Source organism: Balaenoptera physalus (genome assembly GCF_965194825.1).
Source record: "Balaenoptera physalus genome assembly, chromosome: 4".
Lineage (NCBI taxonomy): Eukaryota > Metazoa > Chordata > Mammalia > Artiodactyla > Balaenopteridae > Balaenoptera > Balaenoptera physalus.
The window spans coordinates 19,438,759-19,462,775 of NC_138891.1; the positions used below are offsets into that span (position 1 = coordinate 19,438,759).

The 24,017-nt window shown below is 35.4% G+C and overlaps 1 protein-coding gene across 4 annotated transcripts in view; it reads right to left on the minus strand.

The window, feature by feature from the left end:
- STAG1 (STAG1 cohesin complex component) overlaps positions 1 to 24,017 on the minus strand; it is a gene marked incomplete at its 3' end in the record, with an annotated part of 426,381 nt that overhangs the window by 137,723 nt on the left and 264,641 nt on the right. For all 4 annotated transcript variants that reach the window (XM_082459166.1, XM_082459164.1, XM_082459165.1 and 1 more), the window contains 2 exons: positions 12,279 to 12,430; positions 9,981 to 10,054 (listed from right to left, as the gene is read on the minus strand). In XM_082459166.1, coding sequence (XP_082315292.1) covers positions 9,981 to 10,054; positions 12,279 to 12,430 — 226 coding nt within the window. The remainder of the gene's footprint in view (positions 1 to 9,980; positions 10,055 to 12,278; positions 12,431 to 24,017) is intronic.

A 24,017-nucleotide genomic window follows, 5' to 3' on the forward strand; every position in this document is an offset into this window, starting at 1 on the left:
TCTAGGACCCAATGGTTTAATTCCTATCAGAGGAAGAAATAATACCAATTTTATTCAACTGTTCCAGAAAATTAAAAAGGGGAGAATACATCACAACTCATTCTACAAAGCCAGCATCACCTTGGTACCAAAAGCAGTCAGAGACACTCAGTAAAATAAAAGAGTTATAGATATATATCCCTCTTAAACACAGATACAAAAATTCTTAGGGAAATTTCAGCAAATGACATCCAACAAGATAAAAGAAAGAATAATAGAGAGAGGAGTGGCCAAGATGGAGGAGTAGAAAGATGCTAAACTCACCTCCTCTCACGAGCACACCAAAATCACAATAATTTTCAGAACAATCATCATTGATTGTTGTAAGATGAAACTTACATCACTGAAGACTGCAACTTACCAGAAAAGATTTTGTACAACAAAAGACATAAAGAAGGAACCACAATAAGACCAGCAGGAGGGGCAGACTCGCAATATAAACAAATCCCATACCCGGGTGGGCAACTCACATACTAGAGAATAATTGTATTGTAAAGGTTCTCCCACAGGAGTGAGAGTTATGAGCCCCACATCAGGCTGTCTAGGTTGCGGGTCCAGCACTGGGAAGAGAAGCCCCCAGAGCATTTGGCTTTGAAGGCCAGGAGGGCTTGATTACAGGAAGGCCACAGGATTGGGTAAAATAAAGACTTCACTCTTAAAGGGTGCATACAAAATCTCACGTGCACTGGGGCAAAGGGCAAAAGCAGTAATTTGATAGGACCCTGGGCCAGACCTACCTGCTGGTCTTGGAGGGTCTCCTGTGGAGGTGGGGGGGCAGCTGTGGCTCACCCTGGGGACATAGACACTGGTGATAGACATATCAGGGAGTATTCATTTGCATGAATGCTTGGGGAGGCTAACATCTGGCTTGGGGCATCAGCACAAGAGCTGGCCCCATCCAATAGCCTATAGACTCCAGTGCTGGGATGCCTCAGGCCAAAAAACTAACTGGATGGGGACACATCCCCACCCATCACCAGACAGGATTCCTAAGACTTCCTGAGCCGACATCCACCTAAAGACAGGCCTTTAGACAAGGCCCTGACCATCAGAGGGCCAAAACCCAGCTCTACCCCTCCCACTAGGAAGCCTGCACAAGCCTCTAGACCAGTCTCACCCACCAAGGGGCAGACACCAGAAACAAGAAAACTACAGTCACACAGCTTGCAGACTGAATTTGGAAATGCAGGCCAGACATTACCCTGGGACCAGCTAGCCCCTGATCCTTGGATTATGAGAGGGGAGTGCACTGCTGGGAAGCATAGGATGTATCCTACAGAGGGGCACTTCAACAAGGTCGAGAAATATAACCAACTTACCACACACATAAAAATACAAATAGCAATTTAGACAAAATGAGATGACAGAGGAATATGTTTCAGATGAAGGAACAAGACAAAACTACAGAATAACAACTTAGTGACGTGGAGTCAGGCAATCTACCTGAGGAAGAGTTCAGAGTAATGATTGTAAAGATGATAAAAGGTACTGCGACGAGAATGTATGCATGGAGCGAGAAATTAGAAGTTTTTAACAAAGAATTAGAAAATATAAAGAAGAACCAAACAGAATTGAAGAATACAATAACTGAAATGAAAAACACAATAGAAGGAATCAATAGCAGACTAAATGAGGCAGAAGAATGTATCAGTGAGCTGGAAGACAGAGTAGTGAAAATCACTGTCATGGAATAGAAAAAAGAAAAGAGAATGAAATGAAATGAGGACGTTTAAGAGAACTCAAGCACGCTAATATTCACATTATAGGGGTCCCAGAAGGAAAAGAGAGAGAAAGAGCCTGAGAAAATATTTGAAGAGATAATAGCTGGAAACTTCCCTAACCTAGGAAAGAAAACAGTCACCCAAGTCCAGGAAGTAGAGAGAGTCCCATACAGGATTAACCCACAGAAGAACACACCTAGACACACTGTACTCAATTAACAAAGGTAAAGATAAAGAGAGAGTATTAAAAGCAAAAAGAGAAAAGCAACAAATTAAATACAAGGGAACTATGATACGGCTACCAGCTGTTTTTCCAGCAGAAACTCTGCAGGACAGAAGGGAGGGGGCACAATATTACTTAAAGTGATAAAAGAGAAAAACCTATAACCAAGAATACTCTACCAGCAAGGCTCCTGTTCAGATCTGATGGACAAATCAAAAGCTTTACAGACATGCAAATGCCAGAGGAATTTAGCACCACCAAACTAGCTTTACAACAAATGCTAAAGGAACTAGGCTGAAAAAAAAGGCCACAACTAGAAACAAGAAACGGACAAAATTGAAAAGCTCACTGGTAAAGGGAAACATATAATAGAGGTAGGAAATCATCCATATACAAAGCTGGTAGGGAGGTTAAAAGACAAAAGTAATAAAATCATTTGTATCCAAAAACAACAACAACAGTTAAGGGATACATAAAAATGTTAGATATAAAATATAACATCAAAAACAGTTATTGTGAGGGGAGGAGAGTACAAATGCAGGGTATCTAAAATGCATTTGAAATTAAGATATCAACAACTTAAAACAAAAACATATATATAGACTGCTATACAAAAACCTCATGGTAACCACAAACCAAAATATGTGATATACACACAAAAAAGAAAAAGGAATCCAAACATAACACTAAAGACAGTCATCAAGTCACAAGGGAAGAGAACAAAAAAAGAAAGGAGAAAAAAAAGACCTACAAAAACAAATCCAAAAGAATTAACAAAATGGCAATAAGAACATACACATTGATAATTACCTTAAATGTAAATGGATTAAATGCTCTAACCAAAAGACACAGACTGGCTGAATGGATGCAAAAAATAGGACCCATATGTATGCTGCCTTCAAAGAGACTCACTTCAGATCTAGAGACACATACAGACTGAAAGTAAGGGGATGGAAAAAGTTATTCCACACAAATGGAAATCAGAAGAAAGGTGGAGTAGCAATACTCATATCAGACAAAATAGACTTTAAAATAAAGACTGTAACAAGATACAAAGAGGGACACTACATGATGATCAAAGGATCAATCCAAGAAGAAGATATAACAATTGTAAATATATATGCACCCAACATAGGAGCACCTAAATATATAAGGCAAATGATAACAGATGCAAAAGGAGAAACTGACTGTAACCAAATAATATTTGGGGACTTTAACACCTGACTTACACCAAAGGACAGATCATCCAGAAAGAAAATCAATAAAGAAACACAGGCCTTAAATGACACCTCAGATGGACTTAATTGATATTCAGAGAGCATTCCATCTGAAAGCAACAGAATACACATTCTTTTCAAGTGTACGTGGAACATACTCCAGGACAGATCACACGCTGGGTCACAAAGCAAGCTTTGGTAAATTTAAGAAAACTGAAATCAGATCAAGCATCATTTCCGACCACAACGCTATGAGGCTAGAAACCAACTTCAAGAAAAATGTAAAAAACACAAACATGTGGAGGCTGAACAATATTCTACTGAACAACCAATGGTTCACTGAAGACATCAAACAGGAAATCAAAAATTACCCAGAGACAAATGAAAACAAAAACACAACGATCCAAAACTTATGGGACACAGGAAAAGCAGTTCTAAGAGGGAAGTTTATAGCAATACAAACTTACCTCAGGAAACAAGAACAATCTCAAACAGACAACCTAAATTTACACCTAAAGCAACTAGAGGAAGAAGAAAAAACAAAACCCAAAGTTAGTAGAAGGAAAGAAATCATAAAGATTAGAGTAGAAATAAATGAAATAGAAACAAAGAAAACAATAGACAAGATCAATGAAACTAAAAGCTGGTTCTCTTAAAAGATAAACAAAACTGATAAACCTTTTAGCCAGACTCATCAAGAAAAAAAAGAGAGGGCCCAAATCAACAAAATTAGAAATTAAAAAGAAGTGACAAATGACACCAAAAAAATACACAGAACCGTAAGAGACTACTACAAGCAACTCTATGCCAAAAAAAATAGATAACCTAGAAGAATGGGACAAATTCTTAGAAAGGTACAATCTCCCAAGCCTGAACCAGGAACAGAAAGTAGGAACAGACCAATTACAAACACTGAAATGAATCTGTGATTTAAAAACTCCCATCAAACAAAAGTCCAGGCCAGATAGCTTCACAGGCAAATTCTATCAAATATTTAGAGAGGAGTTAACACCTATCCTTCTGAAACTATTTCAAAAAATTGCAGAGAAGGAACACTTCCGAGCTCATTCTATGAAGCTACATCACCCTGATACCAAAAACAGACAAAAATATCACACAAAAAGAAAGTTACAGGCCAGTATTACTGATGAACATAGATGCAAAAATCCTCAACAAAATACTAGCAATCTGAATCCAACAAAACATTAAGAGGATCATACACCATGATCAAGTGGGATTTATCCCAGAGATGCAAGGATTTTTCAATATCCTCAAATCAATCAATGTGAGACACATTAACAAATTGAAGAATAAAAACTATATGATCATCTCAATAGATGCAGAAAAGCTTCTGATAAAATTCAATATCCATTTATGATAAAAACTCTTTGGAAGGTGGGCATAGAGGCAACACACCTCTACATAATAAAGGCCATATATGACAAACCCACAGCTAACATCATACTCAACGGTGAAAAACTGAAAGCATTTCCTCAAAGTTCAAGAAGAAGACAAGAATGCCACTCTCGCTACTTTTATTCAACATAGCTTTAGAAGTCCTAGCTAAGGTAATCAGAGAAGAAAAAGAAATAAAAGTAATCCAAATTGGAAAAGAAGATGTAAAACTGTAACTGTTTGCACATGACATGATGCTATACATAGAAAATCCTAAAGATGCTACCAGAAAACTATTAGTCCTCATCGATGAATTTGGTAAAGTTCCTGGATACAAAACATACAGAAATCTGTTGCATTTCTATACACTAGCAACAAAACATCAGAAAGAGAAATTAAAGAAACAATCCCATTTATTATTGCATCAAAAAGAATAAAATACCTAGGAATAAACCTACAAAAGGAGGCAAAAGACCTGTACTCTGAAAACTATAAGACACTGGCAAAAAGAAACTGAAGACAACACAGATGGAAAGATATACCATGCTCTTGGATTGGAAGAATCAATATTTCTTTTTAATTAAAAAAATTTTTTTAATTTATCTTTTAAAAATTGAAGTATAGTTTATTTACAATGTTGTGTTAGTTTCAGGTATACAGCACAATAATTCAGCTATATACACACACACACACACACATATATGCATTTTTTTCAGATTCTTTACCCTTGTAAGTTATTACGAAATATTGAGTATAGGTCCCTGTGCTATGCAGTAGGTCCTCATTGGTTATCTATTTTATATATAGTAGTGTTTATATGTTAATCCCAACCTCCTAATTTCTCTCCCCCTCCGTCCCCCTTTGGTAACCATAAGTTTGTTTTCTATGTCTGTGTGTCTATTTGTTTTATAATTAACTTCATTTGTATCTTCCATCTATCTGTCGATGGACATTTAGGCTGCTTCCATGTCTTGGCTATTGTAAACAGTGCTGCTATGAACACTGGGGTGCATGTATCTTTTTAAATTATAGTCTCCTCTGAATATATGCCCAGGAGTGGGATTCCAGGATCATACAGTAACTTTATGTTTAGTTTTTTAAGGAACCTCCATGGTGTTCTCCATAGTGGCTGCACCAATTTACATTCTCACCAACAGTTTAGGAGGGTTCCTTTTTCTCCACACCTTCTCCAGCATTTATTATTTGTAGACATTTTGATCATGGCCATTCTGACTGGAGTGTGGTGATACCTCATTGTAGTTTTGATTTGCATTTCTCTAATATGATGTTGAGCATCTTTTCTTGTGCCTGTTGCCATCTGTATGTCTTCTTCGGAAAAATGTCTATGTAGGTCTTCTGCCCATTTTTTTCCATTGGGTTTTTTTGTTTGTTTGTTTGTTTTATTGAGCTGTATGACCTGTTTGTATATTTTGGAGATTAATCCCTTGGTGGTGCACTGTTTGTAAATATATTCTCCCATTCTGTAGGTTGTCTTTTCATTTTATTATTTCCTTTGCTGTGCAAAAGCTTTTAAGTTTAATTAGGTCTCATTTAAAAAGTATTTGTTTTTATTTCCATGATTCTAGGAGACAGATCTAAAACAATCTTGCTGCGAATTATGTCAAAGAGTGTTCTGCCTATATTTTCCTCCTGGAGTTTTATAGTATCTGGTCTTACATTTAGGTCTTTAATCCATTTGAGTTTAGTTTTGTATATGGTGTTAGAGAATGTTCTAATTTCATTCTTTTACATGTAGCTGTCCAGTTCATCCAGCACCACTTCGTTTTTTTTTAAATGATTCATTTTTTTATATAAATTCATTTTGTTTATTCATTTGGTTGCGCCAGGTCTTAGTCACATTTCGCGGGCTCCTTAGTTGTGGCATGCAAACTCTTAGTCGCGGCATGCATGTGGGATCTAGTTCCCTGACCAGGGATCAAGCCTGGGCCCGCTGCATTGGGAGCATGGAGTCTTAACCACTGCGCCACCAGGGAAGCCGCCGGCACCACTTCTTGAAGAGACTGTCTTTTCTTCATTGTATATTCTTGCATCCTTTGTTGTAGATTAATTGATTATAGGTGCATGGGTTTATTTCTGGGCTTTCTATCCTGTTCCATTGATCTTTTTTCTGTTTTTGTGCAATACCATACTGTTTTGATGACTGTAGCTTTGTAGTATAGTTTGAAGTCAGGGAGCCTTATTCCTCCAGGTCCGTTTTTCTTTCTCAGGATTGCTTTGACTGTTTGGGGTCTTTTGTGTTTCCATACAAACTAAAAATGTTTTTGTTCTAGTTCTGTGAGAAATGCCATTGGTAATTTGATAGGGATTGCTTTGAATCTGTAGATTGCCTTGTGTAGTAGAGTCATTTTTACAATATTGGAAGAATCAATAAAAAAAAAAGATATAAATGAACTTACTTACAGAACAGAAGTAGAGTGACCGACACAGAAAACAAAGTTTTGGTTACCAAAAGGGATGGGCAGGGAGGAGATAAATTAGGAGGATGGGATTAACATATACACATTACTGTGTATAAAATGTAATAGATAACCAAGAAGGACCTAATGTATAGCACAGGGAAGTATACTCAATATTTTTTAATAACCTACAAGGGTAAAGAATCTGAAAAAAATTGATATACATTCATATACAGTAAGTCCCCTACACACGAACCTTCAAGTTGACAACTTTCAAAGACGCGAACGTGCATTCGCATGTCTAATCATGTAAGTTAGTTCACGTGTCTGACGTACACTGTGATGTGTATGCATCCTCTTCAAGTGGTTGTGCTTTTGTGTACTTTACTGTACAGTAAGGTATACAGTAGTACAGTATCTTTATTTCAAGCCCAGGATGTCTGGAAGCAAGTGTAAAAGCAGCAGTGATGGAGCTGGTACTGCTAAGAGGCACCAAGAATTGGAGGTCCAGAGCAAAGAGAGACAAGAGGAAGAACAAGTATCTGAAGAACTGAAGAGATTTATGATGCAGGAAATGGCAAGGGGATTTTCTTTAGTTGAGGAGGCACTGTTAGTTTTTGAGGCACAGGACCCGAATGTGGAACAGTACACAAAGGTTATAGCAGCCATTCAGGATGCAATCCAGTGCTACCGTGTCATCTATGACGAGAAAAAAAGAGCTACTACCCAGACATCACTGGATCATTTTTTCAAGAGGGTAGACAGAACTGAATCCAGCAAGGAACCAGAACCTGTGCCATCAATGTCGGGCATGAGTGAAACTGCAGCTTGCCCTCCATCTCCTGTTGCTGACGATCCTTCAGCTCCACCATCTCCCATCTCCTCTCCCTCCTCCAGTCAGTAACTCTTCTTCCCTGTTCACTTGATGCCAGCCTCTGTATGCCACCTATTGTACTGTACTACTGTACTTTTCAAGGTACTGTACTGTAAGATGAAAAATGTTTTTTTGTTTGCGTGTGTTTGATTTTTATGCATTATTTGTGTGAAAAGTATTATAAACCTATTGCAGTATAGTACTGTACTGCATAACCAATTGTGTTAGCTGGGTACCTAGGCTAACTTTGTTGGACTTAACAAATTCGACTTAGGAACACACTCTCGGAACGGAACTCATTTGTATGTAGGGGACTTACTGTATATATCTATATATCTATACATATATCTATATCTATCTATACATATATCTGAATCACTTTGCTGTATACCCGAAACTAACAGGACATTGTAAATCATCTATACTTCAAAAAAAATGACTTAATAGCAATAAAAAGATTTAAATGAAGAAAAATAATATATCATGATTATGTGTGTGGGTTTTATCCCAAGGAGTTCAGGTTGAGTTAACGTTTAAAAAATCAACCAATTTAATTCACCACGTTAACACTCTTAAAAAAGAAAAACTACATAATGATCTCAAAAGATGGAGAGAAGTATTTGACAAAATTCAATATCCATTCCTAACAAAGTCTCAGAAAACTAGGGATAGGAAACTTCCTCAACCAGATAAAGTTAATCTATAAAAAACTTACAGTTAAGTCTTAAGGATGAAAGACCTTAATTTTATTAGTGAAAGAAGCCAGACCAAGACACGAACAAAAATCAGGAGTACAAAATGTAAATTCCATTTCTATAAAATTCTAGAAAATGTAAACAAATCAGTTAGGAAGGAGATCACTGATTGCTTAAGGATGGGGAAGGGGGAGAGTGGCAGCAAAGGAGGAATTACAAAGTGGTAGGAGAACACTTTTGAGGATAATGGATATATTCATTATCTTGCCTGTGGTAGTTTTACAGGTAGCGGTGTGTGTGTTGTGTGTGTGTGTGAAAACTCATCAAATCATGCACTTCAATGTGCTGTTTATTTTATGTTAATTATACGTCTATAAAGCTGTAATTTAAAAAAAGACTGCATGGCAGGTATATGGAAATTTTTGCTTTTTTGAAAATAAATTTGTCGATAATTCATTACATGCATGGTTTATGTCAGAAAGAGGATGTGATACTCCATTCAGAGAATTCATACTCAAAGTAAAAGCCTTGGTTCTATTTCAAAAGAGTTTTACATTTTCAGTTAAAACAAAATGTTTTAAGGTAAATTATCAAAGTTACAAATTTTTCCTTTTTTAAAAAAATAATTTCCCTGTTTTAATTAACTTTTAAAACTAACTGGCCAATTAAAGTCTCAAATGTGTCTAAAAACAGTGCGCCTATTATCTGTGTCTATCTGCCTAAACATATCAAATCACGCCTAATTAATAGAAGGCAACAAGCGTATGTATATGATTCATTAATTCTCCATGAAATACGCTCATGTAATATTTTAATAGGTCACACGTTTCACAGAAAGACAAATTAAACTTGCAATGGGGCATGACAAAAATACTTCAGAAATACTTTGATCCTATTTTCTTGTGTATAGTTGAAGGTAAAGAAGAGTGATGTTATAAAGATGCTGCATTATCTGCAGAGGTGCCCTCTCCCATACTCATTTCTCCCATCTTCACCGACACATTTTTAAAACACTGTTGGTTAATTTGATCATATAACAAGATGAGTACAAAAGGGCAGGAAGCAGGGAATTTAATTTTTTCAAATATGAAGACAATCAAATCTTATTAAGGCCACATTAACTTAATGATATCTTATTAATATTACATCAGTACAAATTCAAGTACATAGGATGTCTCTAACAGTATACGTTCTGAATCTGGAAGAGTGTGGCAATGATGGTGGTGGTACAGTTTTGACCACAGTTAATAGTACATTTATTTAGCTTTTATACCCAAAGCTGTTTTCCAGCTAACAAAACAAATAATTAGAAAGTTTATATTTTTATTGCCTAGGACTACAAAGAAGCAATAAATTATTTAAGTTCAAAATGTTCTAAGTGATTTTTAAAATCCCTTACCGGTATCTATGAACAAATATACCCTTAAAAATAGAGTTCATCATATTTTCGATTTCATCCTGATTTTCTTGTAGCTGAAATGAAAAATAAATAAAAATATAAATTAAAATATTGATCATTTTATTTGCAATAAAGAGTTCCAATTGTTTTAAATTCCTGATTATTCTCATTCTGGGTAATTTTCAATCTTTTTTCTCATGTATTCTGCAACAGATGTCTGAAATTACCAGTATTCTTTCATTATGTCTATAGCTTTTCTACATTGGCTTAAAACCTCTTTCTGTCTCAACATGTATTACACAATAACTAAAAAGGAGTGGTGTGGCTAAGTGTGACCAGATTACTACCACAAAATATCATCTGCTTTGGGAATAGGCCTCAATTTCTTTACCTCTCCTGTCCAAACCAGGTCCCCTGCTTGGTTTTACATTTCTTGGTAACAGATCATCCTTAATTATCATATTTGCCACTGTGTAAGAAAGTTCCTAGTCCACCTAAAGTATCCAAATATTACTCTGCGTCTGATTAGCACCAAACTGAGCATTGGTCAAATTCCCAATATAGGAGGAACAGTAGAAGATAGCAAGGACACTAGCCATTAGTGGTGAAATGCAGCAACAAAATAAAATACTATAGAAAAAATATAAATAAATTTCAGGCAATACTACACATCGGAATTAAAGTTTGAGTTTACTACTCAAAAGGAACAAAAGCACTGATACAAAATCACATTCAAGATGATAGTTTTTAATTTGTTCTGCAGTGAAACATTTGCTTTTACTGCATATACAAATGTGACAATAAAATTCCTTCAGACTTTCTCTTTTGCTATATGCTTTGTTTTGGGTTTTACTGAAATAACTTTGGGAATACTTTTATAGTAAATCATTCAAATTACTGAAACTTACTGTAAGTTCTACTTTTGCTGCATTTATTATATAAAAAATTAAATAGTTTATAAGAGATACAGTTTGGTTAGCAGTTCTTACTAAAGTACAGTTCCAAAACTTACTATTATTTCCAGTATAGAATGTGCTATGAGTTGTACTGTGTTCCTCAAAACTTCATATGCTGAAGTCTTAACTCCCAGAACCTCAAACCTTATTTGGAAATAGGGTTGTAGCAGTGTAATTAGTTAAGATGGGTTCATACTGGAGTAGGATGGGCCCCAAATCAAATATGACTGTCTCCTTTTTATAATGGAGAAATTTAGAGACACACACACAGTGAGAAGGCCATGTGAAGATTAGAGTTATCTGCCAGTTCTAGCCTGTACAACTGTGAGACAATAAATTTCTATTCTAAAGAAAAATCAGGGACTTCCCTGGTGGTGCAGTGGTTAAGAATCCGCCTGCCAATGCAGGGGACACGGATTCGAGCCCTGGTCTGGGAAGATCCCACATGCCGTGGAGCAACTAAGCCCATGTGCCACAACTACTAAAGCCGGTGCGCCTAGAGCACATGCTTCGCAACAAGAAAAGCCACTGCAATGAGAATCCCCGCTCTCCGCAACTAGATAAAGCCCGCATGCAGCAATGAAGACTCCCCCAAAGCAGCCAAAATTAAATAAAATTTAAAAAAATAATAATTAAAAAAAAAAGAAAAATCAGTTTGTGGTATATGCTACAGCAGCCCTAGAACTCCAATATAGCACAGACCATAATTTAATCATAAGTTTGTTGCTTCCTGCTGCCTGTTATAACCCATTATTTGTTGACAGCAATATATTTAGAGCATTGAGATATTATTCTTTCTTCAAGTTAAAATACAGACTAACACTGTACATCTAAAATTTAATTTCTGATTGGATGAATAAAAATGTTGCCTACTAAAAATCCAGTTTAAAATCTCTTTCAACACATGTATATGAAAATTTCACTGTAAAATTGGAACCAATCTTATTATTCACAGAAATGTCTCATACATCTACTAATACACAGTCTTTGGCTTTCTCCTGCAATGCATCTTTGCTGGCCCCTAGTTCTGATGTTAGTATTTACTGTGCTTTCTGGGCCCACAGCTTGATAATCTTTTTGAGTTATCTAATTCCCAGACCACCTTCTTTCTAAAGTAGGGCTGTTCTGTGTTTCTCTTCTGCCCTCAGACAGCACTCAGATAATCAATCACTGGCTGGAAGCAAATTCCAGTTTCATTTGAAAACTTTGAGATCAAATAATCTAACTTTAAAAAACAACTTTTAAAAATACACACAAACCTTTTTAGAGAGAATAAAAACACATATGATAAATTTACTACACATTTACAGAACATAAGAATCACAGTTACTGTGAACCTTACCTCTTTGCGTTTCTGAAGTAGTAACTCCAACCTTTCGTTGGCTCTCTTCCCAATCATTTTATTTCTCTCAGCCTCATATTGTCTCTGTGTATTATCCTGATGAATACTGAGGTTTAAGGCAACATTCACCAGAGCAGTCATGAGCTTCATGGCTATGAAATAAAGTAAGATTATAGTATTCACCTGTGAATCAGAATTTCATCCATAAGATTACAAATTTATAACAGAAATGGATGATGGAAGGAAACTAGTCAACTTCTATGTTTTACAATCTAGGCATAATTTAAATAAGAAAGACGAAAACTTATTTTATAGAAATAAAGTCACCATTTTAGTCTGTGACAATTTTCTCTGCCTCAGTGTCCCTATAAGCTTGGCTCATTAACATTCCCACTGAAAAACAGACTCATCCTGGGAGTTCCCTGGTGGTCCAGTGATTAAGACTTGGTGCTTTCACTGCCGTGGCCCTGGGTTCAATCCCAGGTCAGGGAACTAAGATCCCAAAAGCTGCTCGGTGCGGCCAAAAAAAAAAACAACTCCAAAAAACCCAAAACGGACCCATCCTAATTATCAGCAGGAACGATTTACGTAGTCTCTTCAACAACCCCTTTCCCTCACCTTCAAACATACACAACCTAAGTAAGAGCATACTAACCAAACCTTTTAGACCTTTCTTCTGGCCACCAATTCTGTGTATACAATTGCTTCCTTAATACCTTTACTTAGATGCATCAAAGGTGTCTTATTTGCTTACAATCAATTCATGACTTTTACTCCCAAAGATGGTCCTTTCCCTGTGTTCCTCACCTCAATGAATGGCATAACCTCTAATCCCTGAAAAATAGACTGAACCTACCAAAGTCATTAAATTCATTAAAAATATATTCAGTGAATTTCTGATCTGTTTCCCCAGTCACAGTGTTAACGTATTTTTAAACACTCACTTGTATTTGTAAATCTAATTAAATATTATCAAACTTCTCTTTCAAGTCCTCTGAGGAACAGGTATGACACAGACCTTAACCTTTTGTCTATTCATATTTATTTTCATCATTGAGATGATAAGAGTGTAGGGAATTCTGGTAAAGGAATAAAAGTTTGTGATGGTAAAATGATCTCCCTTTTTTTTCATTTAGTTTATTTATCTGCAAATACGAATGTTCAGTTATTAATGAGTGTTTTGGAAGAACCAATCTAAACATCAGCAAACATATACATAACTAAAGATGAGCATGCATTTCTTTTAAAACTTCTAAAATTTCCCTTTAATTACACATATAAACATGTATACATAATAGTATAACTATATCTATCTATCTACACATACACACACACACACAATTTGTTATTCGGAAACTCTATCTACATTTTGGTCAAATCCACGTTACTAGCGGTTGCTACTGCCCTCAAACCAAAATACAAGACAAAAATCCTAAAAACAAAATGTATTTAAGTTAGTGAGTAGTTAGAAATGCATTTAAATGAAAATGTTTCCCTTTTCCTGAGATACAGCATCTAAATATAATAAATTGAGAAATCTTCTTGTGTTTCAAAATATAGGCTAGTGATTTTACAGCATTTTACACATTGTCAGTAGAATACCTCTGAAGGTTAAAAGTACTTCTAAAATTAATCTGTATAAAAAAGGAGAATAGCTCAAAGGCAGAAGGGATCTGGTGTATTCAAATTGCCCAAGTCAGGAATAACAGATAACAGTTTAACAGAGCTTGTCCTAAGCATACAAAGTCATACCCAAATGGACCTTAATTCAGTTTATACTTCTCGATCTCTAAAATAAAATGACTTGAAGATCAAGGAGTTGGAAAGCATTAAAATTAACACCAACCCTGGCTGGAATTCACCAGCAGAAGCTGAAATACAAATTTTCTTGAACTTAATCATTTTTTGTCTTCAGCTATATATCTCCTTGGGAACCCAGATCCCATTGTGTAATCTCATTGAGTAATGACCCTCCTCCCATCCTAGGTATATATAAACAACAAAATATATCAACATACTAAAACAAAAAAAATGCAAAATGATCAATACATTTTCAGAAACATATTAGATGTGATAGAGCAGTATTTACTGAGATGTTTATGAACCTGTAAAATTTAAACTTCACTGAAATTTTCACTTTACATACTAACATATAAGCAAATAAACAGCTATTGAGGAGAGACTTCTAACTTAACGATATAGATACAACATGGGGATTGTGATAGGGATTATTGAGTCCACTGAAAAAAAGACTCATTCCTGCACAGAGTGAGCACTAATTAAGTTTTACTGGTATTACTAACAGAATTTTATAAATTTTATAAATCCAGTAATTCAGCCTGGTTTCTGTGATGTGGGCTTTGAAGTGCCTTCTCTTTGTCTACCAAGGAGAATACTTAATTTAGCCTTCACATTTTAACTGTTGGCTACAGAATGGCAAACTTGTTCTACTGCTGTGCTACTAAGAATGTGTTCTGCAAATATGTGCTGACCACAAATGGCTTGTTACCAGTTCATCAAAAGTATAAATTTGAAAGTAAGTTTTTAGAAATTTTTATAACAATCTGACAGAATAATCTTATGTCTACTGAATCTAGTAATAAAATGACACTAAGATCATAATTTAAAAACTAGTCTTTCACCACAGAGAGTTCAAAAAACACTTAATTAGTGCTTCCTCATTCATTTACCAATCCATAAGTACCGAGCATTGTTTTGCGTACTAGAAGCACAAAAGTGAATGAGACAGAGTATCTGCTTCCATGATTTTTATCTTCTAGTGAGGAGAAAATAATATATCAATAGATAATATACAAATGAAAAAATATATCAGTTAAAGAAAAAAAAACATGGTTAAAAAAAGTAAAGTATGGTAAAGAGGACAGAGAGCAAACGGGGTGGCTAGGCCTCTCTGAAGAGCTCATATTTAAGCATGCATGAGGCAATGAGCATGATTACATGACAGAAAGTGTCCCAAGGAGAGGGAATAAAAAGTGCAAAGGTTATGAGGTAAACTATTATGAGAGGGGACTCATAAAAGAGCAAGGTACTTAGTGTGGCTGAAGCACAGAAATAGGCAGAAGCAGGAGACAAGGTTGAGGAGGAAATCAAAAGGCCAGGTTGTAAGAGTTTTACTAGGATCTAGTTAGCACTCAAGAATTAAATCTAAATGAGATAAGACCCACTGGAAATTTTGGTGTGGGTGAGAAATAGTCTGATTTATATTTTTAAATGCTATGTGAACAGACTATAGAAGAGTAAAAGTGGAAGAAGGGAGACCAAATAGAAGAACACTGAAAGAGAACTGAACATATTTTGCCAAAAGTTTACAATAATGATTCTCAAGTTTTTGGCCTTGAGCAACTCAGTAAAGCAATGCTAGCTTGGATTGAAGTGGTAGCAGTAGGTGGAGAGAAAGTTAGATCTGAAATATATTTTCAAGGTAGAGCTAAAAGAATATGATAATACAGGAAATGAGAGAAATAGGAAAGGCAAGGGTAATTAGAAGGTCTTGTGCTTATTAGTTATCTAAGCGGAGATGGTTAATAGATATACATCATCATAAAAATATTGGTTTTTAGAGCCATTAAACTGGATAGCATATCGATTCAATGGATGACTATTCAGCCACTAGAAAAAAATGAGGCATGATTTATATGCTGTAAAGAAAAGTCTGCCAATATACTTCTTGGTGGGAAAAAAAGGCAAGATGCCTGTCACAGTGTATATTATAATATCATTTACGCATGAAGAAGGAATGCATTATTTATTATTATGTGCCAGTCACTCTTCTAAGCTCTTCACACACACTTATTCATTTATACCTCACAACTCTATCAAGTTAAGTACTATAATTATTTCTTTTATACATAAGAGAAAACTGAGGTACAGATTGGCTAAGAGACTTGGCAATTACACAGCCAGTAACTGGCAGAGATAGAATTTGATTACAGCCGTCATACTCCATAGTCTAAGTTTTTAACCACTATACCATACTGCCTCTCACTGAATATGTATGTGCTATCATATTCATAAAATCTTTGGAAAGATATATAAGAAACAGGCAACTTTGGTTGCATTCAGAGAAGGGAATTTGATGGCTGAGAGCCATGGGTAGAACACTGACATTTCACCATATAACATTTTTAAATCTGGAATTTTAAATCATATGACAGCATTACTCTCTCACCATCATTATTTTTTTAAATTTATTTTATTTATTTATTTTTATACAGCAGGTTCTTATTAGTTATCTATTTTATACATATTAGTGTATATATGTAAATCCCAATCTCCCAATTCATCCCACTGCCCCCCAACTTTCCCCCCTTGGTGTCCATTTGTTTGTTCTCTACATCTGTGTCTCTATTTCTGCCTTGCAAACCGGTTCATCTGTACCATTTTTCTAGATTCCACATATATGCGTTAATATACGATATTTGTTTTGCTCTTTCTGACTTATTTCACTCTGTATGACAGTCTCTAGGTCCATCCACGTCTCTACAAATGACCCAATTTCGTTCATTTTTATGGCTGAGCAATATTCCATTGTATATATGTACCACATCTTCTTTATCCATTCGTCTGTTGATGGGCATTTAGGTTACTTCCATGACCTGGCTATTGTAAATAGTGCTGCAATGAACACTGGGGTGCATGTGTCTTTTTGAATTATGGTTTTCTCTGGGTATATGCCCAGTAGTAGGATTGCTAGGTCATATGGTAATTCTATTTTTAGGTTTTTAAGGAACCTCCATACAGTTCTCCATAGTGGCTGTATCAATTTATATTCCCACCAACAGTACAAGAGGGTTCCCTTTTCTCCACACCCTCTCCAGCATTTGTCGTTTATAGATTTTCTGATGATGCCCATTCTAACTGGTGTGAGGTGATACCTCATTGTAGTTTTGATTTGCATTTCTCTAGTAATTAGTGATGTTGAGCAGCTTTTCATGTGCCTCTTGGCCATGTGTATGTCTTCTTTGGAGAGATGTCTATTTAGGTCTTCAGCCCATTTTTTGATTGGGTTGTTTTTCTTGTTTTTTTTTTTTTGGCAGTGTTGGGTCTTCCTTGTTGCACGCAGGCTTTCTCTAGTTGTGGCGCATGGGCTTCTTATTGCAGTGGCTTCTCTTGTTGCGGAGCACGGGCTCTAGGCATGCAGGCTTCAGTAGTTGTGGCACGCGGGCTCAGTAGTTGTGGCTCGCAGGCTCAGTAGTTGTGGCACACGGGCTTAGTTGCTCAAAGGCATGTGGGATCTTCCCGGACCAGGGCTTGAACCTCTGTTCCCTGCATTGGCAGGTGGATTCTTAAACACTGCGCCACCAGGGAAGTCCCAGGTTGTCTGTTTTTTAATACTGAGCTGCATGAGCTGTTTATATATTTTGGAGATTAATCCTTTGTCTGTTCATTCATTTGCAAGTATTTTCTCCCATTCTGAGGGTTGTCTTTTCATTTTGTTTATAGTTTCCTTTGCTGTGCAAAAGCTTTCAAGTTTCATTAGGCCCCATTTGTTTATTTTTCTTTTTATTTCCATTACTCTAGGAGGTGGGTCAAAAAGATCTTGCTGGGATTTCACCACCATTATTTTTTAATAGAAATAATAAAAACATGGAATTGGTTTTCACTTTATTCACTGAGGAGTGAATAAAGATAGAAAAGATAAAAAGGTCTTTAGATTGAGTCTGAGATAATTCAGTATTTACAGTTTAGCTTTCTACAATCCACCAAAACAGTGCTTCAAGAAGGAAGAAGTAGTTATGTCTTTCAAGAGAGAAAGATGACAATGGAGCTGCCCAGTGCTTTCTGACACTAAGAAGGTAACTGCTGGCCTCAATAAGAGCAAAGGCAGTGAACAGGTAGATAGAAACCTGACTGGAGTGGGTTTAAAGAGAATAAGAAGAGAGTGAGTAGAGACAGTAAATAGAAATAATTCTTTGAGATTTGCTATAAAGAAAAGGAGAAAAATAGGACTGTAGCTAAGGAGCATGTGGAAACAAGGGAGGGTGTGATGGTCAGTCTTATGTGTCAACTTGGCTAGGCTACAGTATCTAGTTATTTAATCAAGCACTAATCCAGGTGTTACTGTGAAGGTATTTTGTAGATAAGATTAACATCTGTAAGTAAAGGAGACTACCTTCAATAATGTGGTGGCCTCATCCAATCAGCTGAATGCCTTAAGAGCAGAAAACGAGGTTTCCTAGAAAAGCAATTTCTGCCTCAAGACTGTACAAGTTTCCTGCCTAAGTTTCTAGCCTGCTGGCCTGCCCTACAGATTTTAAAATTGCCAGCTCCCAAACTGTGTGAGCCATTCACTAAAATAAATCTTCCTCTCCCCAAATATATATATCTTTGTGTGTGTATGTATGTATGCAAATAAGAAAGCAAGTAACTAAGTATATCTCCTGATGGTTCTGTGTTTCTGAAGAGCCCTAACTGATACAGAGTATTTCTAAAAGATAAAGGCTGTTATAGCATATTAATATAATGATAAAGGGAATGGGGGAATTGAAGCAGGACAAAGAGAAAAAACACCCTGAAGAGTAAAGTTCTTGAGGTGGTGAACAGGAATTGGATCAACTGCACAAGGGCAAGGACTAACCTTAGATAGATAGCACTGTAATAAGAGAAAAAGCAGAGTATATGTGTACTGATGCACCTAGATAAGTAGGTTTAATCACTGAAGGATTCTCTTCTGTCTCTATAAAGCTAGCAAGATAATCAGCTAATTGTGAAGAAAAGAGGATAGCAGATGCTACCGGTTTGAGAAGGTGTGAAATAATCTTATAAGAAAGTAGGAATATCCATGGCATAGAATACTGTAAAAGGATTGCTAGGCAGCACTAAAGGTCCACTTGAGAGAAAAATGTAAAATGCCCAGCCATTGTAACTATGTGTTGTTCTATAGCCACTTTCAGCTCCACTTGTGTAGGTATGGAACAGGTAGTAATATGAGGTTTTCCTAGGGGGTATAATGGAGGGCAAGGATGTTGAGGGTCCTTCATGAGAAGGACATGATTATAATAAATCTGGATAACAGAATCTAAGCTAGGAAAGTGGAGGCAGTGAGGACATCAAGAACACTAAAAAACAGAGTATCAAAGAATTTAAAGCCCCAGTAGAAGAAAAACAATGTTGGAGCTGGGAACATATAAGACAAAAACTGGAACACAAGAGATTATTGGCAAATGGGATGGTTAAAATTAAGATTATGGACACTGGCCCTTTTATTTACTATTCAACAATTTGCATTTATGTGTTCTTCAACATAAAAATGAAAACTAAAAAGCTGCCTTTATATTTAGTGATACCTACTATACTTTTGAAAACTATTACTATAAACCCTGGAAATATATATGATAATGGGACAAAACTAAATTTTAAAGAGAGGTATGATTATATTCCTTTTTTTTTTTTTAAATTGAAGTATAGTTGACTTACAATGTTGTGTGAGTTTCTGGTGTACAGCAAAGTGATTCAGTTATACATATATACATATTTTTTTCATAATGGTTTATTACAGGACATTAAATATAGTTCCCTGTGCTATACAGCTCAACACTGTTATCTGTTTTATATATAGTAGTTGGTATCTGCAAATCCCAAACTCTTAATTTATCTCCCCCACCCCCTTTCCCCTTTGGTAACCATAAGTTTGTTTTCTATGTCTGAGTCTACTTTTGTTTTGTAAATAAGTTCATTTGTATCATATTTTAGATTCCACATATAAATGATATCATATGGCCTTTGTCTTTCTGACTTACTTCACTTAGTATGATAATCTCTAGGTCTACCCATGTTGCTGCAAATGGCATTACTTCATTATTTTTTATGGCTGAGTAGTATTCCATTGCAATTATGTTCCTTCTTTAGTTTTAAAAAACTTATTTAAAAAAACAAAAAGGCTTACAACAAACTTCCACTTTCCAAATAATAAACATTTAATCAATCCCTGTCTCTTAAAAACCCAACCAAAATAACGAGAAAACAATTTTCATCTTCAATAAATCCAGAAAATTACCTGCACCCCCAAACCACAATGTATCAATATATGTATATGGAAAGCAGATGGATGAAGCATGCAAATCAAACCAAATGGTTGAAAAAGCTTGACAACTATATCTAAAGAAATACAAAAAGAAAAACAATTTTGCTCTGTAGAACCCAAAAGCATTAAGGAATTGGAGAAGTATTGGTGTCCACAGAAGATGCAGTGAAATAAGGTCTGAAAATAGGAGCATTATTTCAAAGTTTGTATAGTAAGTAATTAAATCTCCACTCGAACCTAGGCAGTCAGGCAATTCCCCCAACATACACTCATCTTGGAAGTCCAGGAAGTTTATTCCCTGAAGAATATAAACCAGAGATTTGGACTCATCAGACACAGAGGAGGGATATAGGTAAAGTGCAGAGTGCCCTGGATGCTCCTTCACCCTGTGTAACTCCCAAATGGTGGACAGCAAACAGACTTAAGGAGATTGAAAGATCCTTCTGCAAAGAAGCTAAACTTCCCCAGGGGAAAATAATTAGCAATACCAAGAGTTTAGGGTCCACAGTGAAAACGGTATGTGGCCACAGGACCACCCTACAGTGATGCTCACCAAAGAGGCCAGAGCCATTGCCCCTCCCTGTCAAACACAACACACACACACACACACCCATGCCACCCCCCACCCCCACCCTCTCTGGCAATCAGCTCTTCAGTGTCTCATTGTCAGCAATGACTAGAAAGCCAATGAACGGATACTTAAGGAACGTTTCCAACATGAAAGACACTGATAAAAGCAGAGAATTGGAAAAGACGTCAGAGTAGGGTGTAAAAAAAAAACTTCAGAGTAATAATTAATGTTGTCAAAGAGAGATAAAAGAAAATGTTACATCCATGAAACAATGTTAAAAAAAAAAAAGACTTGGAGAATGCAAAATAACTCTTAGAATATTTAAAATGATAATGAAAATTAAGCTCAATAAAGTTGAAGAAATACAAGAAAAGTGAACAAAAAGACTAAGGAATGGAAGCTAAAAGAGAAATAACAAGAAACTCAGGATTGATTCAACAGATTAACATCCAAGTAATATGTATTCTATAAAGAGTGCCCAGCATAATGAATGGGAAATTATATACACACATTAGGGTATATCACCATGATATTTCAGAAAATCAGGAACAAAAAGAACATAAAGTTTCCGAAGACAAGAAACAGGATCAGAATCAGAACTTTGAAACAGGATTGGACGTCTCAACAGCAATACTGGAAACAAGAGGAAAAATTCTGAAGAAAATTTTCAATAAGTTCTACATTGGTTCAATTAAAAATAAGAATATAATAATTTTTCAGGCATGTAAAATCTCAAATATATACTTTTCCAATACTCTTTTTCTCAAGAAGCTATCAAAAAACATGCTATCCAAAAAGGAGAGAATAAATTTAAAAAAAAAAACAAAAAAAACACAGGCAAGCCAGAGATAGGGGATTCAACAAAAGACAAAGGATCCAAATAATGGCAGAAAAGTTAAATAACTTAAAGGACATATAGATTTTAGAAAACAACGCAGCCTTATCAAACATAATCATAAAAAATTAAAAGTACAGAAAATGTACCCCACAAAATTGATTATAACATTCTATTATTTGTTTAAAAATAAAATAAAAAATCCTCACATAAAAGGAAACACCAACATGTCATGACAAAATTAAGAAATGGTATGATTATGGCTGATTTTTATTTCTGTACTTTTCTCCTTTTCTGAATTCTTTGTAAGTTGTATACGTAATTTTATATGTACAGAAAATGTTTAAACATACAACATGGAAGTATTAATGAAAAATCTACAAGAAATTTTCTCAATTTCTCTGTCCTCTTTAGAGCCAAACCAAGCAAGCTCTGTCATTCTATCACAGTTATAACATCAGACACTTACTGAATAACTTGTATATGTGAAACATTTAACACAAATTATTTCATTTAAGCCTCACAACACTCCTATAAAATGGGACTATTAGTAGCAATACTATACAGATGAGGAAAGTGAGGCACCAAAGTTAAGTAACTTGTCCAAGGTCACCAAGTTGATACATAAAAGACACGATTATAAAATGATTTTAAAAATCATAATTTCTTTACAAAAACTAGCCCCCAAAAGAAAACTAATTTTCATACCTGATGATAGAAAGGAGATAAATCTATGAAAATGATACTTCTGTAACTAGAAAACGTAAAACATTACTCTAGATACCTATATTTACATTTGAAAGAGTAATTACATTTAAAAAGTTTACTGTATTTTATGTGTACAGTTATATGATATAGTGGCACTCACAAATTTGGTCAATTATTGGGCATTAATCTCATGAGAACACCAAAAGTCTACTACATACAAATTCTAGAAAGGTGAAAAAAGAGTGTTATATCTAGAGGAGCAACGAGAAACACAAAGGTATTAAAGTTAAAAAAAAAATGCACTGGTGAAAATACAAAGCAATGAGAAAGTAAAAATTTCTTTAATGAATAAAAGGAAAATAAAATATAAAGAAATTAAGGAAGAGAGATTATAGTCTGCTCTTTGATGATGCCAGATTGACCTAAAATTGTGAGGTTCTAACCATAGCAACCAGAAATATTCAGTCTGGTTAAGAGTTATAAAATACCTACTGAATTTAATAAATAGAATTTGGCATGTGAGAACCAAAAGATAAGTAAAAATGAAAGTGCATGCTGTTAGTTTTCTTAATAGCAGTTTCTGAAAGATCTGTTTATTTACTTGTTTGTTCTGATTTCCCCATTTGCAATGTCTTCTACTACGAAAATAGGAGGTGTTCAATAAATTCTGAGGAAAAACAAACACGAGTGAAGGGAAACACTGCACACACTACTGGCTCTCACTGTCATTACAGAATAACAGCAGCAGTTTACTAAATGTCAGGCACTAGTTCAAGCTTTCTTAATTTCTTTTAATGAGGTAGCTATCATTATCTTTCCCACTTTGCATATGAAGAAAGTGAGGCCAAAAGGACTTGTCCAAATTACCCAATTAGTAAAAGGCAGAAAGGGATATGTATTCAGACAGTCTGGTCCAGAACCCATTCTATGAACCCTATGTTATATGGTTTCAGCAACCGAAAGCCAAAGAAAAGACATCAATTTACTGAGGCAAGATAATTTTCAGTCTGTGATGGGAGAACAAAGAAATTTCTTACAGCTTATCTCTTCTCAGAGTAAAAGTCCAGAGATGCTGACTTGGTAAAAAAATGTTAATCAACAACAAATCATATGTCAATATAAAATCAACCATTTACCAATATAATAATGTTAAACAATGAGATACAAAGAAATGTTTACTTCCCCAAGAATCTGACGGTGACCTATTATTGTTAACTAGTGGTAAAGACCGGCCTCCCAGCATAATGAGGCCACCTGACTGTCATATGATGATCTTAACCACATTTTCTAATTTTTTCATAATTCACTTTAGAAAAAAATAGAACAGAATCAATCACCATGCTATTATTAATAAAATTTTGTAGTCTTAATCCCCCTTTGTTCAAATTAGCATTTTCACTTTAGAAGTGAGAGGTAGCCAGTATCAATCTATTTGTAACATAGAAAATTATGCAGGTGAGAAAATAGCAAAAAATAAAAAAGGTAAACCAACATTACTCATCTCGCCATCTAACAAAAATTTGAAGTCACCAACTTCTAAAGTATTGGCATACATTTTAAAAACAAATGCCTATGTATAAT